This window comes from Myotis myotis, unplaced genomic scaffold, assembly GCF_014108235.1.
Source record: "Myotis myotis isolate mMyoMyo1 unplaced genomic scaffold, mMyoMyo1.p scaffold_m19_p_3, whole genome shotgun sequence".
Classification (NCBI taxonomy): Eukaryota; Metazoa; Chordata; class Mammalia; order Chiroptera; family Vespertilionidae; genus Myotis; species Myotis myotis.
The window spans coordinates 137,522,860-137,542,529 of record NW_023416335.1 but is presented as its reverse complement, the minus strand read 5'-3'; the positions used below and the strand labels follow the sequence as shown (position 1 = coordinate 137,542,529).

General features: G+C 37.9%; 1 protein-coding gene across 2 annotated transcripts in view; it reads left to right on the top strand.

Annotated features, from left to right (window-relative positions):
- OTOGL (otogelin like) overlaps nt 1–19,670 on the top strand; it is a 146,311-nt gene that overhangs the window by 83,432 nt on the left and 43,209 nt on the right. For both annotated transcript variants that reach the window (XM_036300001.1, XM_036300000.1), the window contains 8 exons: nt 1,296–1,412; nt 2,131–2,287; nt 2,837–2,863; nt 7,228–7,395; nt 9,156–9,434; nt 11,507–11,624; nt 17,562–17,641; nt 18,128–18,181. In XM_036300001.1, the coding sequence (XP_036155894.1) occupies nt 1,296–1,412; nt 2,131–2,287; nt 2,837–2,863; nt 7,228–7,395; nt 9,156–9,434; nt 11,507–11,624; nt 17,562–17,641; nt 18,128–18,181 (1,000 nt within the window). The remainder of the gene's footprint in view (nt 1–1,295; nt 1,413–2,130; nt 2,288–2,836; nt 2,864–7,227; nt 7,396–9,155; nt 9,435–11,506; nt 11,625–17,561; nt 17,642–18,127; nt 18,182–19,670) is intronic.

The window sequence follows — 19,670 nt, the reverse complement described above, 5'->3', positions numbered from 1 at the left end:
CATGTTATAAATGGAGAAACTGAGGCTGAAGGAGGTTAAATTATTTGTGTATTAGACAAATATTACAAAAGATTATATTAGGAAGGATGAATCTGGAGAATTCAAGAAAGTAGTCTTCTGTCTTTGTGGCTTATTGGATAGATGTGGGTACTCTTCCCCGAGGCAGGACAGAGTGGAGAGTGGGTGGTAGGGGACGGTGAGCACAGGACAATGGTGCAGAGATAAGTAGGTTAGGATACGGTGAGAGGGAAGTGACAGAGATATTTTTGTGAAGATGCCCAGTTTTTAGATTCAGTAAAGAGATCCGGGCTGGAAACAGATTTGGCAGTTACAAGTATATTCAGGGTGTTGAAGCCATGACAAGTGAATAGAGTGTGGAAAAGAGGAGTTTGAAGGTCAAGGTGTTCAAAGAAGGAAGGGTGAAGGAGAATGGGAAGTAGCAGCCAATGAGGAAACCCCCCAGAAAATGGTGCCACCAAAATCAAATGAGGAGAGACATTTAAAAAGGGCAAAGTAATAAACAGAATCAAAGGTAGCAAAAAAGGTCAAGTGAGACGAAGACTGCGATACTGCCTTTATATTTAGCAATGAGGAGACCATAGATGGCCTTGCCCGGGGCGGTGTCAGGGATGTAGATCAGAAGAGGCTGAGACACATTGCTGAGTATATGGGCGGTGCGCCTGCTGACACGAGCATGTAAACTAACTCCTCAGAGGATGGCATGCGACAGCAATGAAAGAGGTGAAAATTAAAGGGAAGAGGATCCTTTGCGCATGTAATGATCTTAATCATTTAAATGCCGCATTTAAGACAATTGGAAAATTATTTACCTCTACTGTCTTTAATAGTCCTATGATTTTATTTTTAATTTTATTTTATTGTTTAAAGTATTACAGGTAGTAGTACATATGTCTCCTTTTTTTTTTTTCTTTCCCCATTGACCTTCCCCCGGCCTCCCCTACCCCCCAGCACATGCCCTCACCGCAACCCCCCAGTGTCTTGTGTCCATTGGTTATGCTTATATGCATGCATATACGTCCTTCGGTTGATCTCTTACCTCCCCTGCCCCACCCAAACACTCCTATGATTTTAACAGTATGTTTGGTTGTTTTAAAAAATAATGCATGCTATGAACATTGTGCTGGCTGAGCTCTGTGCTTTAGGTACAGCCTGTCTGGCAGAATGAGGATATATTAGCTGTGTTTGTCATGGATGCAGTCAGCATTGGTTACTCTGGTTTCTGCTTCACAGATCACCCCTAACAACTTCCTTTTCTTCCTTAACATTTTCCGCAGTGTGAAAACGCACATGAATTATTTAAACCCTGTGAGGCACATCAGAACAAATTTCCTTATGCCAAGAAAGAATGCTCCATTTTGTACAGCGATGTTTTTGCTCCTTGTCGCAATGTGGTAAATGAATACTTTACTAATCTTCACATTTGAATGGGTACTGTTGCATTTATAACATTGAGACAAAAAGTTTAGCTACCATGGTTAGGAAGACAAATTTGGTAGTTTGCTTTTTCTGTAAAAGTTATGCATTTAGTTGATTTACTCTCTTCCCACACAATCTTATTTAACAGCATACATTTGCAGGAATCTCTACTCGTTTATGAAGCATTTCTTTGCATACATCATCACAGCCATAAAAGTTTGATCTACGCTGCATTTGTTTTTCTTCAGAGAATATTGCAAATAAGCATGCTCTTCCTCAACCCCTAGTATAGTTTAAAAGTATTTCTAGGAGCACATTTAAAATGGTTTTAGAAGTGTATCACAAGATGGAATGCAACTTATTTAGAAATGTAATTGCTTAAGATATCCATAAAAGTCAAGTAAAAGTACCATGGGTAACAGAACTTTTTAAATGCCATGTGCATATGTTGAAATTATATTGGTATGTTAATCCCATTACATGTTTTGCTAGTTCTTTGATCTTACATTTGCCTAATCAATTTCTTTCTCCTGTGAGCACTATAGAGGTTTGAGATATTGAGGACTCTCTAGGTGCCAGTGATAAGCTGATAATATCAAATTTTATAAATTTACCAGTTAGTTTTTCCTTAGAATTTTCCTCAATTATAGTTAGTAGCTACTGAAATTGATTGATTTTTACCTCATTTTTCAGATTGATGTTACTTCTTTTGCCAAAAATTGCCATGAAGACACTTGTAACTGTAATCTCGGTGGGGACTGTGAGTGCTTATGCACAAGCGTAGCAGCGTATGCGTATAAGTGTTGTCAGGAAGGGGTACCGGTTCACTGGAGGTCCTCTACTGTTTGTGGTGAGTATCCCACTTAGAACATCATCATCAGGTGGGAACATCATAAGGAGATCATATTAATTGTCTTCTCATAGAACTAATACCATAGAACTCATGGAAATAGAATAGCTTTAAGATGACTAAATTGTATATTTCTTTGACAATGCAGATAGATTTTAGTGTAGCTAAAGCATTTACAAACAGAAACATTTGAGATAATGTTTTCTGTTCTGTGTTTGACTGTTGTCACTTCAACATGTGAACTATAATTTATTTATATGCCGTCCTCAGGTAAGGTGTTTTCCTCTATTCCTCTGATGGCTATGAAGTTTCTCTGTTCTGATTATAAGAAACATATTTTTTAAAACATCATTTTGAATTGCTTTTAAATTTGACTCTAAACTTATTATGTACTTGTGCAGATGGTTAGTCTGCTGAAGACTTTATAATGATGTCACTTCAATGTTCTTTTGCTTGGTCATTGATAAACACATGGCAATATCTTGCACTCATTTAGGTAAGTGGTCAGGTACCTATAGAGGTTAATATTTCTTCTCTTTTTTCTTTTAGCACATGATTGTGACTATTTCAATGAAGGTATGTGACAGTTAAAGAATATCACTATAGTATTGTATTTAATGTATCTTCAGATTAAAAGTTTTTAGACAACTTTGCTGGAACAAAGTATGAGTAGTTCATAATTTGGTTTGTAATTCAATAAAAGCCTTTGCCTTCTAAAATTTATCTAAATTTCTAAGTATTTTTGTTAAAATACTTGGTAAAATGAAAGAGAGACATAGACTACATGTATACCTTTTACCATTAGGTATAAAAATGAACATTATGCAAACTTTTATTATGTTGTGAAGAACAGAGGGGTAAATAATTTGGCCAAAGTCACTTAGCCAAAATGTGGTAAACTGGGATTTGTAAGCAATCTGAGTTCAGAACCAAGGAGCTGGACCTCCATGCTACACTGCCTAGTGTCTGGTTAACACATCCCAGTCTAAGAATGATCACCACACGTTGTTATCATACACTCTGCACAATGTACACAGATACCGATTAAAGAAAACACTCCACAGACAGCAGTATGATGGTTACCAGAGGGAAGAAAGTGGGGTGGCAAAGGGTATATATACATATTTGATAGAAGATGATTTGACTTTGGGTGGTTGGCACACAATGCAATATGAAGATCATGTACCATAGGAATGTACACCTGAAACCTATATAATCTTATTAACCAGTGTCACCCCAATAAAAAAAAAGACAAAAGAAAACACTCCAATAGCTTCTTCACTTAGGCATTCCTGCCTCGCGCAGTCCTGCTGTGAAAGCCTCCACCTGTGCCTTGTACTTTCTCATGTTCCTTCCGGAGGCCTTGCATCCAGAAGCAGAATTTTCTGAGAATTGACCTTCTGCCTCTTCTTACTTCGTACATTTTTCCTTTCTGTCGACAAGTCTGTGCGCGTCTACTGATGGTTCTTTCCTCTAATGTGTTACACATTCTTCAAACCCGTTCTTTTAGTTTCATTTTTAATAATATTGGTCATATTCAGAGGGTGAACATGAGGCACTTGGCCTTCATGAGACACCGATGGACTCAGTGAAGTGAAAGGGGAGTCTATTCTCCATGATTAAAGTAACAGGGAAAAGAATCGATCTGTATCAGAGAGTAAGAGTTTGTGAAAACAATGCGATAGAATGGATGCCTGATGGGAATATAATATTGTTGATAGCAGTACAGAAAAATAATTTAAAATGATTATTCTTAATTTTTTTCATCCCAAATGATTTCAGAGCTATTGTAAATTTGCCTACTCTTCTTTGGGTATTCATAGCTGACATACTTCTCTATTTACTTATCACACCATGAACACTATCTTATTAAAATTCTTAATTATTATTTAAGACATGCAGAAATAAATAATTGTGGTTCTGTTACAGGAAAATTTTTTAAACAGGCAGACGAATTAAGAGGTTACAGCTGAAATTATTTTAATAATCTTTTTTTTAAATTAAATCTTTATTGTTCAGATTATTACAGTTGTTCCTCTTTTTCCCCCCATAGCTCCCCTCCACCCATTTCTCACCCTACCCTCTGCCCCCACCCCCCCCACCCCCCACTGTCCGCATCCATAGGTGCAGGATTTTTGTTCAGTCTCTTCCTGCATCCCCCACAAGACTGTATATACTATCTTCATGTTTATTTTATGGCATTTACTAAAATATAAATATTTTATTGTTATTGCCATAAATGAGCAAGGACTTCACAACTCCGCTAAAAAACTGTTGTACACACTTTGTGTTCAGTGTTTTCTTGATAGGATATGCTTAATACTATGTTTAAAAATCACTGCAGGAAATGATTGCTTTTGGTAGGTGGTGAAATTATTCTTCTTCCTGCAGAAAATTAATGATGAAGTCAATGACTTGTGTCTCTCAATTGTTGGTGAAATGCATGAAATCAATCCAGACACAAGATATCAATCAACTGAGAGTCAACTCAGGAGCGTTTGATTTTTATACCAAAGGATTTCTCAGGTGGCAGTTACCTCTTCAGACTGCTGTAGCAAGGGACTTGTGCAGTAGGGCAGAGATTTTGTTCATTTGTCTATTTCCTTTTTTCTATTCATTTAAAAAATATATATATTTTTATTGATTTCAGAGAGGAAGGGAGAGAGGGAGAAAGAGATAGAACCATCAATGATGAGAGAGAATCATCCATCAGCTGCCTCCTGCACACCCCCTACTGGGGATCGAGCCTGCAACCTGGGTATGTGCCCTGATGGGGAATTGAACCGTGATCTTCTGGTTCATGGGTCCATGCTCAAACATTGAGGCATACTGGCTGGGCCTTTCCCCTATTCTTACGTTGAATATCCATGAGGGTCTTCAAACCCTTAAGTTGTAGTTGTATATGTCTTCTTCATTTTGAATTGTATCTCATTATAATATACATATTTATCTACTCATTTGTACATTATTTACATAGAGGGGTGGGCAAAAGTAGGTTTGCAGTTGTGAGTACTTGAAACACAGAATTTGTTCTTGTATTTATCTATCATCTATCTATCTATTATCTATCTATCTATCTATCTATCTATCTATCTATCTATCTATCTATCTATCTATCTTTTATTATTGGTAACCTACTTTTACCTGCCCCTGTATTTGTACAAATTGACATATTTATAAATTGAAGGATATCACATCTTGGAAGTTTATGTTGTTCTTGTCTTTCCTAGAAAACAATTCAGTAGGTGGTGCAGACTAAAGATTTAGTTTTCTTTGGTTCTTATTGACTTGGGCTCATAGAGAAACACTGTACATTGTAACAGCAGGGGGTGTGCACTGCTCAGAAATTCTCCACTGTCCCTGCTCAGCTCTGTCTTGGTGTGGGGGCAAAGTTCTTTCAAGTCTCCTCTCTGCCCAACGTGTCAATTCCCTTAGAAAGCTCTTTTCCTCATGGCTTATAAGTGTCCCCAGCAGTTCAAAGGCAAGGTGTCCCAGCTGATGAGTCAGCGGAGGGGACAACGCTTGAAGATAACTTATTCTATGAGACCCTGCCTCTTCTCCTGGTCCTAATGGTGAAAATTTTGATTCTTGCTCTCCTTTCTACTTGAAAGATTTCGACCTCTAATCCAATGATTTTCTTTTCTTCTCTCAGGACTGGTCTTCATTCTGAAAGGGAAACAGCCTTGTCCTTGGATTTCTTTAAATATTTTCTTCCCTCCATCTTAACAGTAGGCTGGGAAAGGAAAATTGTCCTTGAGATTAAAAATTAGAGAATAGAATGAAAGTGAAATGTGATGAGAGTAACCAGATTAATCTTTTTTGATACCACATGCTACATATATATTAGCATTTTACATAACTTATAACATAAAATACACATATGTCTGTAAAAGGTATACTGCTGATAATTTTTAACTTAATTTTGATGATTCAGAATAAACTTCACATAGGATTGGGATGAAGTTAATTTGTTCTTATTATCATAAAATCTAACTCATTTATATTTTTAAATATTAGCAAACTTATTTACAATATATATTCTTCTGTTTATAAGATTAAATTTGCAGAAAAATTTTTCAGATCGAGCTTCAGGTTTGGTTCTATACAAACTACAGCAAATATTTTCTATTTTATATGGAACTATTTAAGGGTATGGAAAATGATAGCATTAAATAAAAAGATCTTTGATTTCTCTGTTGAGCTTCATCTTCATTTTTTTAAAAATATCTTTATTGTTGAAAGTATTAAGATGTCCCCCTTTTCTCTTTCCATTGACCCCCTCCACACAACTCCCTCCCCCCAAGGCCTACTGCCCTATTGTCTGTGTTCATGGGTTATGCATATATACAGATAAGTTCTTTGGTTAATCTCTCTACCACCGTCCTCATGCTTCCATGTCTCTGGATCTATTTTCTTCATTATTTTCTTTTTTGTAGATATGCCTCACTGGTGAAATTCAATAATTCCTAGAACAGCAAAATATTATATATCACGTCTGTGAATTCTGTTATCATGCAATGTAACCTATTAGGGAGAAATTATTTTTAGAAGACTATCAGAATACCTGGCTATTGATGGATAAATAAATTTCTGCTTATTGAGAGTAGATTAGAATCATGGAATATTAGAGTAGAAGGTTAACTAGACAAAGTTCTTCACATAAGTGGGAAAATTTGAGGTGCAGAAATATATATATCCATATGTATATATATTCTAAATTACATAACTATATATATATATATATATATATATATATATATTCCAAATAATTATAGTATATATTTTTGTAAAGAGTTCAGCTATTTTATTAGTGACTAATGTTTAAATGTGCAGTAAGTTTTGGAGTAGCTTTTGTTATTAAAATTTATCCCATTGAAATGATAACTTAAAATGTAAAAATTCTATGCCAATGTATAATTCTCTTACTTGTATTTAAATAGGGCTTGGAGAAGGTCCATATATGCTGGCAAGTTATGGGCAGAGTGGCCTTGTTTTGGGGGCCAATATAACCAGTAGAAGCATTTTCCCTTTGTCAAGAGTTGGAACTCAAAGTGATTTATTTTTTATTTTTATGATCACTCCAGGTCTTTTCAAAGAGAAGGCATCATGTAAGTATAATTTCCAATTGAAAATATGATTTTAGTTTTCTATTTACATTTTTTCAATTATTTATTCACACTAAATATTAATTTGGGATCTAATATGTTTATGGCACTTTTTCTAGGTGTCCCAGAGAATATAAAATAAGATGCTGGTACATAAACCACCTACCTCTTTTGTATATAAAATAATTTCTTTTGTTTATCTGTTGAGATATATATATATATATATATATATATATATATATATATATATATATGTTAGAACTATAATTGTTTGAGTTTTTTGTGTCCTAAATAAAGCACAGCTTAAATTTTTATAGTATCAATCACTGAACTTAATTAGAAATTTTTTAAAAACAGTCCACTCATAACTAACGTCTGAAATATTTTAATGTTAAAGGAAAAGAAAAAAAATGTGATTTGATATCAAAGTTGTTAAATAGTAAGAACATAAATCAGAGCAGAGAGAGTCATTGGGACCATTTGTTAGCCTCACGTGCCCTTGTGTGTCTTGGTGCCGGCCCGGCCCCCACATTTACTGATCTACACTGGGTGTATCTGCTGGAACCTGTCTGGTAGTTATTGTCCTCTTCTGATCTGTGAGGCCCAGGCCAAATTGTTACTATACCAGACATGCATCATGTATTTATAAGCTTAGGAAATGTTTATTGAATGAATAAATCCAACTTAAATTTCACCTATTCTGAGAAATCTCCTGATTCTCCAATTAGTATAAATTGCCTTTTTTTTTTTAATAAAAAGAGCTCCTTAATTTTTTTAAATCTTTGAAAACACCTAATGTACATATTTTTCTCTTAAAAAGATTTCTTTTATTATTATTTGCAACTTTCAGGCTCAATAAAGGGATTGAAAGTTTTAGGACACAACAAAAGTCTTTGGAAAGATATATTGACTTTTAGAGAGAGTTTTGAATTGTACAATTTACAATAACATGTTTTTAATAGAAAAATCCTAATGGGTTTAAATTAAGACCTCTTATCAAATATATAATTGGCAAATATCTTCTCCCATTCAGTAAGTTGCCTAAAAATATTAAGGTCTAAAAATTAAACCTAAAATATTAATTTAAAAGCATGTTTATATTATGGGTTTTGAAAATATAAGGGAAACTTTTAAAGTCTATATAAAAAAAGGATTATACTTCTCAAATGCTTTGTAGTTGTTCATTAGCAATTTAATCATCTACTAGGAATAGACCATAATGTTGATCTAATTTTTTCTTAATGCAGTCATATAACTTGAAAGAACATTTGCTCATTAAGAACCCAGTGATATTGAAACACAATGACATGCCTAAATTGATCTGTTTCTCTATTTTCTTATTCTTTTTTTATTAGTCAATGAAGCCATTTGTAGATTTCATGCATTTGAAAATGTTAAAGTTTACAAGTACAAATATGTGTCCAATTAATCATTTAATTACTTGTATGATATTCTACATTCTGGGGTCCAAAATTGATATATCTCCCCCCCTCCCCAAGATATGATAAATTATTTAAAAAGTAGAACTTATCAAATACTCATAAAAGTTGTCACTGTTATTCAGTGCATTAAAATACTATTTTTTTCTTTAGATATCTTAGAACTCATTTCTGAAATATTTAAAAATGGCATTAATAATGCAGGGCAATTTTGCAGTTTTGTTTTTGTCAACTTTATTAGTACATTTTGTAATGCCAGTGTTGATCATCTGCTTTCTCCAGAGAACCCGGGGCTTGTCACACACACTGCTCTATGTCTTTCAGCACCAGCACTTGTGTCCTTGGAATCTGCTGAAAGGCCAAACTACTTTCTCTATGTCCACAACGATAACACTCTTAGTTTGAAGCTGTGGCAGGAGAATTCAGCATTTCAGCGGAGAGCCACATTTTTCCACCACCAGGGCCTGTGGATTCCTGGTTACAGTGCATTTGAGTTATACAGCAAGAAAGGCGTTTTCATCACACTCACGGATTTTACTGTCAAAGCATCGAAATACGATGATTCGGAAGAATTTAAACATGCGAGTAGCTTCAGCATAGAAGGTGTGTTACCTGAGGTCTTCAAAGGGAGAATAAATAGATAATTTACATAATGGCAGGTTTTAATTTTAAATCATTCTTAATGAAGTATAAGTATACGGAAATAATAATACCTACTTCATAGGGTTATTGTATAGTATCAGTTAATTGGTAAATTGCCTACAACAGCCTTGAATAATGTTATTTTTAGTTATTGACCCAATTATTACTTTCAGTGCTGTCTGGGCTTTGGAAATAGAGCTCACCCATGTCTCACAGATGTCTAGTGTTTGTATCTACTTTTTGTTTCTTAGAAGACAACTTCTCAATAACCTGATTCTTAACGATAAAGACAACATGTTTATCTCTGTCCTTTGAGTACTGGGGTGTCTGGTTCCACTGACCTCTGGAAGACTTCCCTGATTCTGCGGGAACCTGATCTTATTTCTAGAGATCCTTAGAGAGCCATAGCTATTGCGTTTTCTGAGTTTCAGAGAGTGATCCTCACTGCCTCATTCAATGTTTAAATCTCATGCTTTATTTTCAAAACCTAGGAGCTTACTATCTGTCTTAGTTCTCCCACACATGCCCTTTCAGTGTAACGTACCCTTGTCAGTATGAGAAAAGTAGTCATTGGCCTTTTCTGTTGTGGATAAATTCTGTATACCTGGATAGTCTTTGAATTTTAGATAATTCAAATTGAGCTTCAAGAAAGGTTTCTGTATTCATGAGAAAAAGAACCATAAACATGCCTATGCAACATTCAATAGGGAAGATGTGATATATTTTACATGAATTTACTTAAAAGTCAAAATTTTACAAACCTATATATCCCCTCCAATTTAGAAATATGCTTCCTTAGAACTAGACCCTGCAGTTCCACCTCACCTGTGGACAACTATAGCCAATGGCGTCATCAAAATCTCAGAAATGGATCTTTGTGGGCTTCCTAAACCTAAGAAACACTAGGGGTCTACTCTCATCTTGGAACCAATCCTCTCCCAGACCCACAATCCCAGTAATGCAGGTCTAGCAGTCACGCTAAACTTTATATGCATAGATGCCTTCCAAAAAGTATTATTTTCCTTCCCATTCTGTGGAATTGAGTTCTGTATCCAGAGTCCAAGAAACATAATCTGTTACCTGAACTCTCTCTCTTATGGAGCTCTGCAGAGATAATTTTGGACTGCTGCAGAAGGAAAGGTCTATGAAGGGAGAGTATTAGCAGAATTTACAGAAGAAAAATATTTAATCAAGGGAGGTTTTATAACTGTAAGCATGTATTATTATCATTTTTTTGTCAGATAATACTTACCATGTACAAGGTACTGTGCTAAGTTCCGGGAGAAGAATATACATGGAGTGTTCTCCCTAGGTTTGATGTCAGGTGACTGGTTTTTGGTCTTGCCATTTTCTAACTGTTTGAACTTGGCAAGTTACTTGGCTCCTCTGTGCCCAAACTTCTCATTAATACAATGGAAATAATACCTATTCAACATGGTTGTTATAAAGATAAAATATAATGATAGAAAAATTACTTGGTAAAAAATAAAATTCTGAACAAGTGTTTAATACTATTATGAAATGTATATCAATGGGAATCCACTAAACATAAAGGAAGAATATTAAAAAATTTCCTAGGCCTCTTCCAACATTGCCTTTTAAAATATTTGGAAGACAGACTAATATTTAGATGGTCAACCTGAGTATGAGAAGCTTTAACCAATTGCAATGCTTTACCCTAGCCCTGCCTTTTCCACAACGTTAGTGGTCAAAGAGAGAGAGGGGGGTCAATCCCTGGAAGAATTACTATCACAAATCATTATTTTTCAAGATGCACCTAAAAATATACATAATCTAGCCCTAACCGGTTTGGCTCAGTGGATAGAGTGTCGGCATGCGGACTGAAGGGTCCCAGGTTCGATTCTGGTCAAGAGCATGTACCTTGGTTGCGGACATATCCCCAGTGGGGGGCATGCAGGAGGCAGCTGATTGATATTTTTAACTCTCTATCCCTCTCCCTTCTTCTCTGTAAAAGATCAATAAAATATATTAAAAAATATGTACATAATCTAAGCTTTATTTTTTTCCACTAGAAATCCAGGCAGTAGTGCCTTACAGGAGGATGTGTGAATGGAGATACGAACCTTGTGCCACTCCCTGTTTTAGAACGTGTAGTGATCCTGAAGCACTGGCATGTAAATTTCTCCCACCGTAAGTCATGTTTAAACATTCAATAAACTTGTTTTATGTTATACAAGTGATAGTAATTAAGGGTTGGCTATGTGCCAGGAATTCTAGCTGCTACCGATACAGCAGTGATCAAAATAGATGAAGTGTCTATCCTTATGTAGCTTCAATTTTGTTGGGGTAGGGCAGAGATTAAACAAATAAAATGTAAATATATAATGCAATATATTATTAGGTGGCAATATGTGTTATGGAAAAAAATGAAGGTGAGGGAGACTGGGAGCATAAGGCATGTGTGTATTTAACACATGTGGTCAGGGAAGAACATGCTCACAGGGTGGCATTTGCTCGGAGATCTGAAGCAAGAGGGGCCTGGCCCTGTGGATAACTGGGGAAAGATCCTTTCCATATGAGAGCAGTACAAAGGTCCTGTACTAGGAATGTTCGAGGGTTAATAAGGGGCCAGGCTCGTTGGAGCAAAGCGAATGAGAGTGAGAGAGGAAGGAAATGAGAGCAGAGACGCACAGTGGTGGACAAGTAATTTAGGGCCTTATAGCCTGTTGTGAAGACGTTGTCTTTTTTACTGAGTAATGTCCTACTGTATTTTGGGCAGAGGAGTGACATGATCTGACTTATTTATTTTATTTTTTCTTTTATTATTATTTTTAATAAATATATTGTTATTGATTTCAGAAAGGAAGGGAGAGAGAGTGAGAGATAGAAACCTCAATGATGAGAGAGAATCATTGATCGACTGCCTCCTGCACATTTCTTCTTACTGGGGATCGTGTTTGAAACCCAGGCATGTGCCCTTGACCAGAATCGAACCTGGGACCCTTCAGTCCACAGGCCAATGCTCTATCCCCTGAGCAAAACTGGCTAGGACTTATTTTATTTTTCCATCACCATTTATCCCTCCCACCTCCACCTTCTCCCCTGTCCCCTGCAATCACTACACTCCTGCCCATGTCCATGACTCACAGAAAGTTTACTTAGCTGTTGTAGTGAGAATAGACTATTGGGCAAAGGGAAAGACAAGAGCAGAACTGATCAGTAATACAAACAAGACATGAAATGAAGTTGATTGGTAGTCCTGGAGGTTCTGAGAAGTGGACAGATTCTGAATATATTTTGAATTTAGAGTTACAGAGTTTGCTGATGGATTTGATGTCAATTATGAGAGAAAGAGGAGTTAAGGACTGAAGCTTTGGTCTCAGCAATTTTTAGGCAGAACAACATGAAACTGTCATTTTTGTAATTATAACTGGTCAAATGTCAGCAAATTTGAATGATTCAGTTTAATGGAAGGGCTGAATGCCATTTACTGAAGTAAGGCAACGTGAGGAAGAGCAGCGTGGGAGAAAAGTCAGGAATTTGGTTCTGAGGATTGAATTTAATTAAAAAATATTTTTATTGATTTCAGAGAGGAAGGGAGAGAGAGATAGAAACTTCAATGATGAGAGAGAATCACGGATCAGCCGCCTCCTGCATACAACCTGGGCATATGACCTGACCTGGAAATGAACCATGACCTCCTGGTTCATAGGTCGATGCTCAACCACTGAGCCACGCCGGCTGGGCTGGTTCTGGGGATTTTAAAATTGAGACTGAAAATTGTTCATTGGATTGGGCAACCTGGAGAATAGGAAGAGGCAAAATGGAGACAGAGTGCCAATGGTTTTTGTGTTTGTTTTTAAGATTTTTGCTATAAGGAGAACAGAGAGATGGAGCAATGGTGGGAGGGAATGTTTTTGAAAGAATCAGTTTACATTAGACATTAATGGGCTTTTATTCTGTGACAAACAGTGGCACTAGAAGAGTTCCTGCACATAATGCCTGAGACAGAGCCGCTCTCTAAACGAGCTCAGTCTTTTGGAAGGAGCAAATCATGAAAGGGGGCTAGGAGAATGACAACAACTGGCGCATTAGAGTGCTGACAGCATAACGCACTGTGCTAAATGCTGTAAACGGGTGATCTCATTATTCCCATTTCAGAGGGAGAAACCAACTGAGACAATGAAGCTAAACAATGTGCCCAGTCTAGGTCACATTTTGTAGGCAGTGGTTTCAACCACGACACCCTGTTGGGTATCTAGGGTTAGGTGGGGCAGAGAGAAGAAAATGATATATTTTTTTTGCTTATTTTCTTAAAGCAACAACAACAACAACAAAAAACACACACCAAAATAAAATCATGCCAAACAAATTTTTCTGAAAAGGAGATGTCTTCAATCACTGGGACCCCTCACATTAACAGACCTATTTCCTTGTAGCTATTAGGGCTTTGAGAAAAACAGGGGTCTCATAGTGAGGAGTGCACTTGGAGAAGGAAAGAAAGAAGGGAGGAAAGGAGGGAGGGAGGAAGGGAGGAACCATAGAAGAAAGACATGGAGGGAACACAGGGCAGGGCCGGCCCTGGCACTGGGGAGGAAATGGAGCTATATTTTGAAGTGGCATTTGGCTAGTGTCTCACTTCTTATGCCACATCAGTCATCTCTGAGGTGTTTGAACCCAGATCCTCAATGCTCCCATTGTTTGGTCGATAGCTATCCCAGAATTTCTCTTTTGGTATGTTTAGGGTGCAGAGAAGAGACTCAGAATGAAACTTCATCCCTGCTGAGCTGTCTCTCATTTCTGCCTTCTTCTCTATCTCTACCTCTCCCCTTCCCATGCTGAGGGGCCAAATTATTGCTCCTCCTAGGACTCTAAGTCCTGAGGGGAGACCCAAATACTGAGCTGGGCTTTAACGTGGCATTGTACCCTCCTCCAAGTCTCCAAAGGAATCACCACCTTTGTTCCTGATAATTGCAATTTCTGGCACATATCAAGTGTTAAAAATATTCAGTGGAGGTTATAACTTTTATGAGATAAGATACAAACTAGCATCCCATAGAGACCATATGTAAATATAGTTATTCCTACTATGTAATACTAGAGACCCAGTGCACAAAAATTTGTGCACTCAGGGGGTCCCTCAGTCTGGCCTATGCCCTCTTGCAGTCTGGGACCCCTCGAAGGATGTCCACATGCTGGCTTTGGCCTGCTCCCTGGGGAATCAGGCCCAAGCTGGCAGTCAGACATCCCTTTGGCAGCCCGGCAGCCCTCGGGGTATGTCCACTTGCCAGTGGAGTGCAGGCCTAAGCTGCAGTCGGACATCCTTAGTGCTGCTGAGGAGGTGGGAGAGGATCCCACCACCACTGCTGTACTGGCAGCCATCAGCCTGGCTTGTGACTGAGCAAAGCTCCCCCTGTGGGAGTGCACTGACCACCAGGGGGCAGCTCATGCATTGAGCGTCTGCCCCCTGGTGGTCAGTGTATGTCATAGTGATCAGTCATTCCCAGTAGTTCTGCTGTTAGGGTCAGTTTGCATATTACCCTTTTATTATATAGGATAGAGGCCTGGTGCACGGGTGGGGGCCAGCTGGTTTGCCCTGAAGGGTGTCCCAGATGAGGGTGGGGGTCCCGCTGGGGTGCCTGGCCAGCCTGGGTGAGGGTCTGATGGCTGTTTTCAGGCTGGTCACACCCCCTTCAGGGTGGGGGTCCCCACTGGGGTGTCTGGCCAGTTTGGGTGAGGGGCTGAGGGCCGTTTTCAGGCTGGCCAAGCCCCCCAGCAACGGACGCTCCCAGCCTCTCCTTTTTTTCTTTTTTCTTTTTATTCTGGGATTTATTTACTTCTATAATTGAAACTTTGTTGCTTTGAGTGGAGCTCAGAGCCCGCCACGGCAAGCTTCCTCCATCATTGGGGCAACCAAGCCTCCTGCTTGCTCCAGCTCTGTGGCTTCCAGCCGCCATCTTGGTTAGGTTAATTTGCATACAGTCACTGATTGGCTGATTGGCATGGCTTAAGGTGTAGTGAAGGTACAGTCAATTTGCATGTTTGTCTTTTATTAGTGTAGATACCCATTAAAAGAACCGTTATGCATCAGAGATATTCTATTTATCTGTCAGAAGTTGAGTAGATTACCAGTTGTATGACAAGATAAATAGGAACCTACCAAGAAGGCATTTTAAAATAATAAGTTATTGGTTTGGGGAAAATGTTTTAAGAGGATGTCTGTGGTTTTGACTTGCATAAAACAATTGCAAAATAATTGAGTTGCATAAAAATGATATTTATTTAATTTAATGAGAAGCAACTGGCCCTTATTTTTTTAGCAATCTAGTAACTTTAATTTTTTTTTTTTTGACAAAGTGTAGAGTTGAATAGGAATATCATATACTGGCTAAACTTGCATTATTCAAAATTTTTTTGTTTTATGAAATAAATAGCTAAACTGTTGATGTTTAAAAAAATCATTTGTGATGGAGGCATCCAAGGGATAGCTAAATATGTCTCATGTGAAAAGAGAAATGGGCTGTTCTTGGTTTTTACTGTTGTCTGGATTTCCTTCCATGAACAAGTGCCCTCTGGTGGCAACACTAACTCCTAGTTTCAAGTTAGTTCATTTCCCTCCTGAATTTTAAAGAGGCCTTGAATATTTGTTATTTAAATTTCTTTGATTTAAATATGAGGCGATTAGAAATATTTTAAAATATTATTACAACCTGCTAGTGTATTTGAGAGGCAGATAACAAGGCTTTTTACAACAATTTTTACATTAATTCTCTCAAGTGTGGATGAATCCAATGATTGGTTGTACACAAAGGATTGCATTTATTTCATTTGTATCAGAATGAATTGGATTCTGAGCCCCAACAGGATGAGAAGAAATACGTAATCTCAGTTATCATCTTGGCTTTATTGCCTTGGAAAAAAGCATTCTGATGGTTCCTCCTGTCTCTGGCCCAGGATGCTCAAGCCCATGACTTCTTGAAGTCTGGGACTCTCACTTGCTTCTGCGCCATGCACAAAAACTGGGGGGCCTTACGAAGACCAGTCAACCTCAGGCTTGGAATCAAGTGTTAAAAATAAAGAGATTCAGTGGAAATTATAACTTTTATGAGAAAAGATACCAACTAGCATAGCATAGAGGCCATATGTAAATACAGTTATTCCTATTCATAATATACTCATTAAAAGAATTGTTATGCATCAGAGATATTCTATATGGTGTCCCAAAATTCACGCAAGATTTGAATTGAATTGCAAATCTTGCGTGAATTTTGGGACACCCTATATTTATCTGTCAGAAGTTTAGTTTGGTTCCCGGTCTCCATAGGCTCATTTAAAATCATCTCCTCCCAGGCCACCCTGCTGCAAATTTGGGCACAGGCCCTGATGCCCTTGAGAACTGTAGCCTCTACGCTTCCCTGCCCTGTTTTCAAAGAACTGCAACCATGTCCCACCTCTATGCCTTTCACCCAGAGATTCCAAATGCCTTTTCAGTGTGTTTAGGCAAGTCAAGCCATTGAGATTCTGTTTTTGTTCTGCCAGCGTCATTAAGGCAAGGATGGTTCAAAGACTATACCTACCTGCTTGGATGAGGAGGGTTGCATAGGAATGGAAAGTACAATGAACGGCCCTGACTTGTGTGTGCTCTCCCATGCACTGAAAGGTTGCCGCTTCCATTCCTGGTCAGGACACATGGATGGGGGACAGGGGGCAACCAATTGATGTGTTTCTCTCATACATCGATGTTTTTCTCTCTTCCTTACCCTCTCTCTTAAATCAGTAAAAAGAAAAGAAAGTACAATGAATGTAGTTTAAAATCACAATAAATGATGCTTCTGCATTTCTACTGATTTATAGAACATAGCCTTAATGTGTCCCAAACATAAGTGTATGCTGAATGGTCTAGGTTCAAATTATGTTTTAATCATGAATGATACCTCTTTATGATCCACTAGCTTGTGATTGTGTAAAATGAGGAATGAGGGAGTGGTAGCAAATAGAGAACTCCTTAGTGCTTGACAAGAAGAATGGAAGAATTATAGGAAAAATATATCTTGATTGTATATATTAACTGCAGTATAATTTATATGATAAACTTTTTTCATTTTAATTTTTTTTTTTAATGTAAAGGGTTGAAGGATGCTTGCCCTACTGCCCTAAACATATGATCCTTGATGAGATCACCCTCAAATGTGTTTATCCAGGAGACTGTAAGTGTGAACCCTACTTACTTTATTCTGGAAAAGTAAAACACTTGAACATATTTTTCTCTATGATGGCAAGTGGTTTTATTTTTCATTTTTCCCCCCATTGACTCCCTCCAGCCCACCCCCACCCCCACCCCAGGCCTTCACCATCCTATTGTCTCTGTCCATGGGTTATGCATATATACATACAAGGTCTTTGGTTGATTACCTCCCACCTACCCCCCCTCCCTCACCTTCCCTCTGAGATTCCACACTTGTGAACAGAAGTTTTAGATGGACAATATACTTTCGTAAGATTCTTCTTCAATAGCCTTTGCATTGTCTTTTCATTTCTAATTACTTTTCAAAGAATGCAAATCTTCTCTCTAACATTTCTCCTGTGTTCTCTCTCCTCAAACATTTTCCTCCAAGCTAAAGATCCCTCTATGAACTATGTGGGCCTCACCTTAAACAAAACTAATTAAGGAAAGTCTCTTTGTTTCTTTGTAGGCATACCTCTGATTCCCATGTCACCAGGTAAGCTATCTCTACCCATATGTACTGGTGTTGTTACAATTATAGACACTAGAATAGCATTGTGTAATTTAAGTCTTAGCACACTTATAACAATGGCTGGTATTAGTACTCTCCCATCCCCTGGAAAACCTAGCTGTCAGTTGTTTTGTTAAGTAGATGGGTCAGCATAACACCATTTCTAAATGACTTCTGCATTTGGTCCACCTCCTTTTTCCCTTTCAATGAGTGTAGATGACAAAGATTCCCCGCACTTCTTTTTTTTTTTTTTTTTTTGCCTAGAAATTTAGGTTTTATCAAATCCTACTTAAATTTTCACAGTGATTAGGCCGACTCTAAAAATATGTTAATGCAAAGAACACCATCCTTTAATCGCTTCCATTCCTGTTCCTGTGCTCTCTCCCAGCCTCTGGAGGGGGCATTCTCAGCATACCCCGGCTTCTTTCCCTCACTATGAAACTCACCTCAGGAAAGGATTAATACATCTACTCATAGCGAGGCTTGACAAACTTAATTTAGAGAAGCTCAGATGTTTATTCTTCAATTTATTTGACAAGATTTAATTGAGTGTCAACTCTGCTAGGCAGTGTCCTGACACTGGGGGGAGGACAGGAGAAAGGTGATTAAGACACAGCTTCTACCCTTAAACCGCTACTAGTCCATAGGTTGTTGTGATATTACAATAAGGGTAATACAAGCAGTAGACACTCCTGTCTACTTGTACTAATTTTGGAGGTTTGATCTCAGAAGGTAGCAGAAGGTAGGAGTTGGATAGACTAGTAGGAGGAGGAAGTGTGCTCTCCAGCTGGAAGGGGAAGCATGTGCAAAGGCCTGTAACTGAGAGAGACCATGACACACAGAGGGATTTGCTAACCTAACAATAGGCCTTTCAAAGTGAGAGGCAACAAGAAATGTATTGAGATCCATAAGAATAGCCATTCCGGACACACTGGTTCAGTCAGAGGCCCAAAGAGTGTTCTAATTTGGAGACAAAGGCAATGGGAATTTATGAGAAAGGGCAGGAGAACAACTGCATCAATAGAAGGAAGGCATTTCAATTGATGCAGATAACATAGTGATGTGAATTTTAAACAATGTTTTTAATTTTCAGTCCAGTAGTCATCAGTCCAGGGGTCACCACTGCTTTCTTGTTATCTTTGCAAACAGCTTTTTTTTGGAGCACAATGCTGCCCTAGGTTCAATCCAAAGGTTATTTGCCCAGTTGCAACAATCCGAAGGTATGAGACATAAGATGTGCAGTTCCTCTGGCCTGGCAGCTTCTGTTCCAGTTTTAAAGTGGCTCCGTTTATATTACTGTTTACAAACTTCAAGCAGGTCAATGTATCTTGAGCATGTAGTGAAGGGGAATTGAGCCAAGGGAAGGGATGGCACAGATGATCAGGGCCAGATCACCGAGTCCCTGGTAAGAAACTTGGATTTTCTTTCTAAAGACAATGACAAGTCATTGAAAATTTTAATGAGTCCTGTGACATCTTCAAAATAATAGTCGCAGTACTAC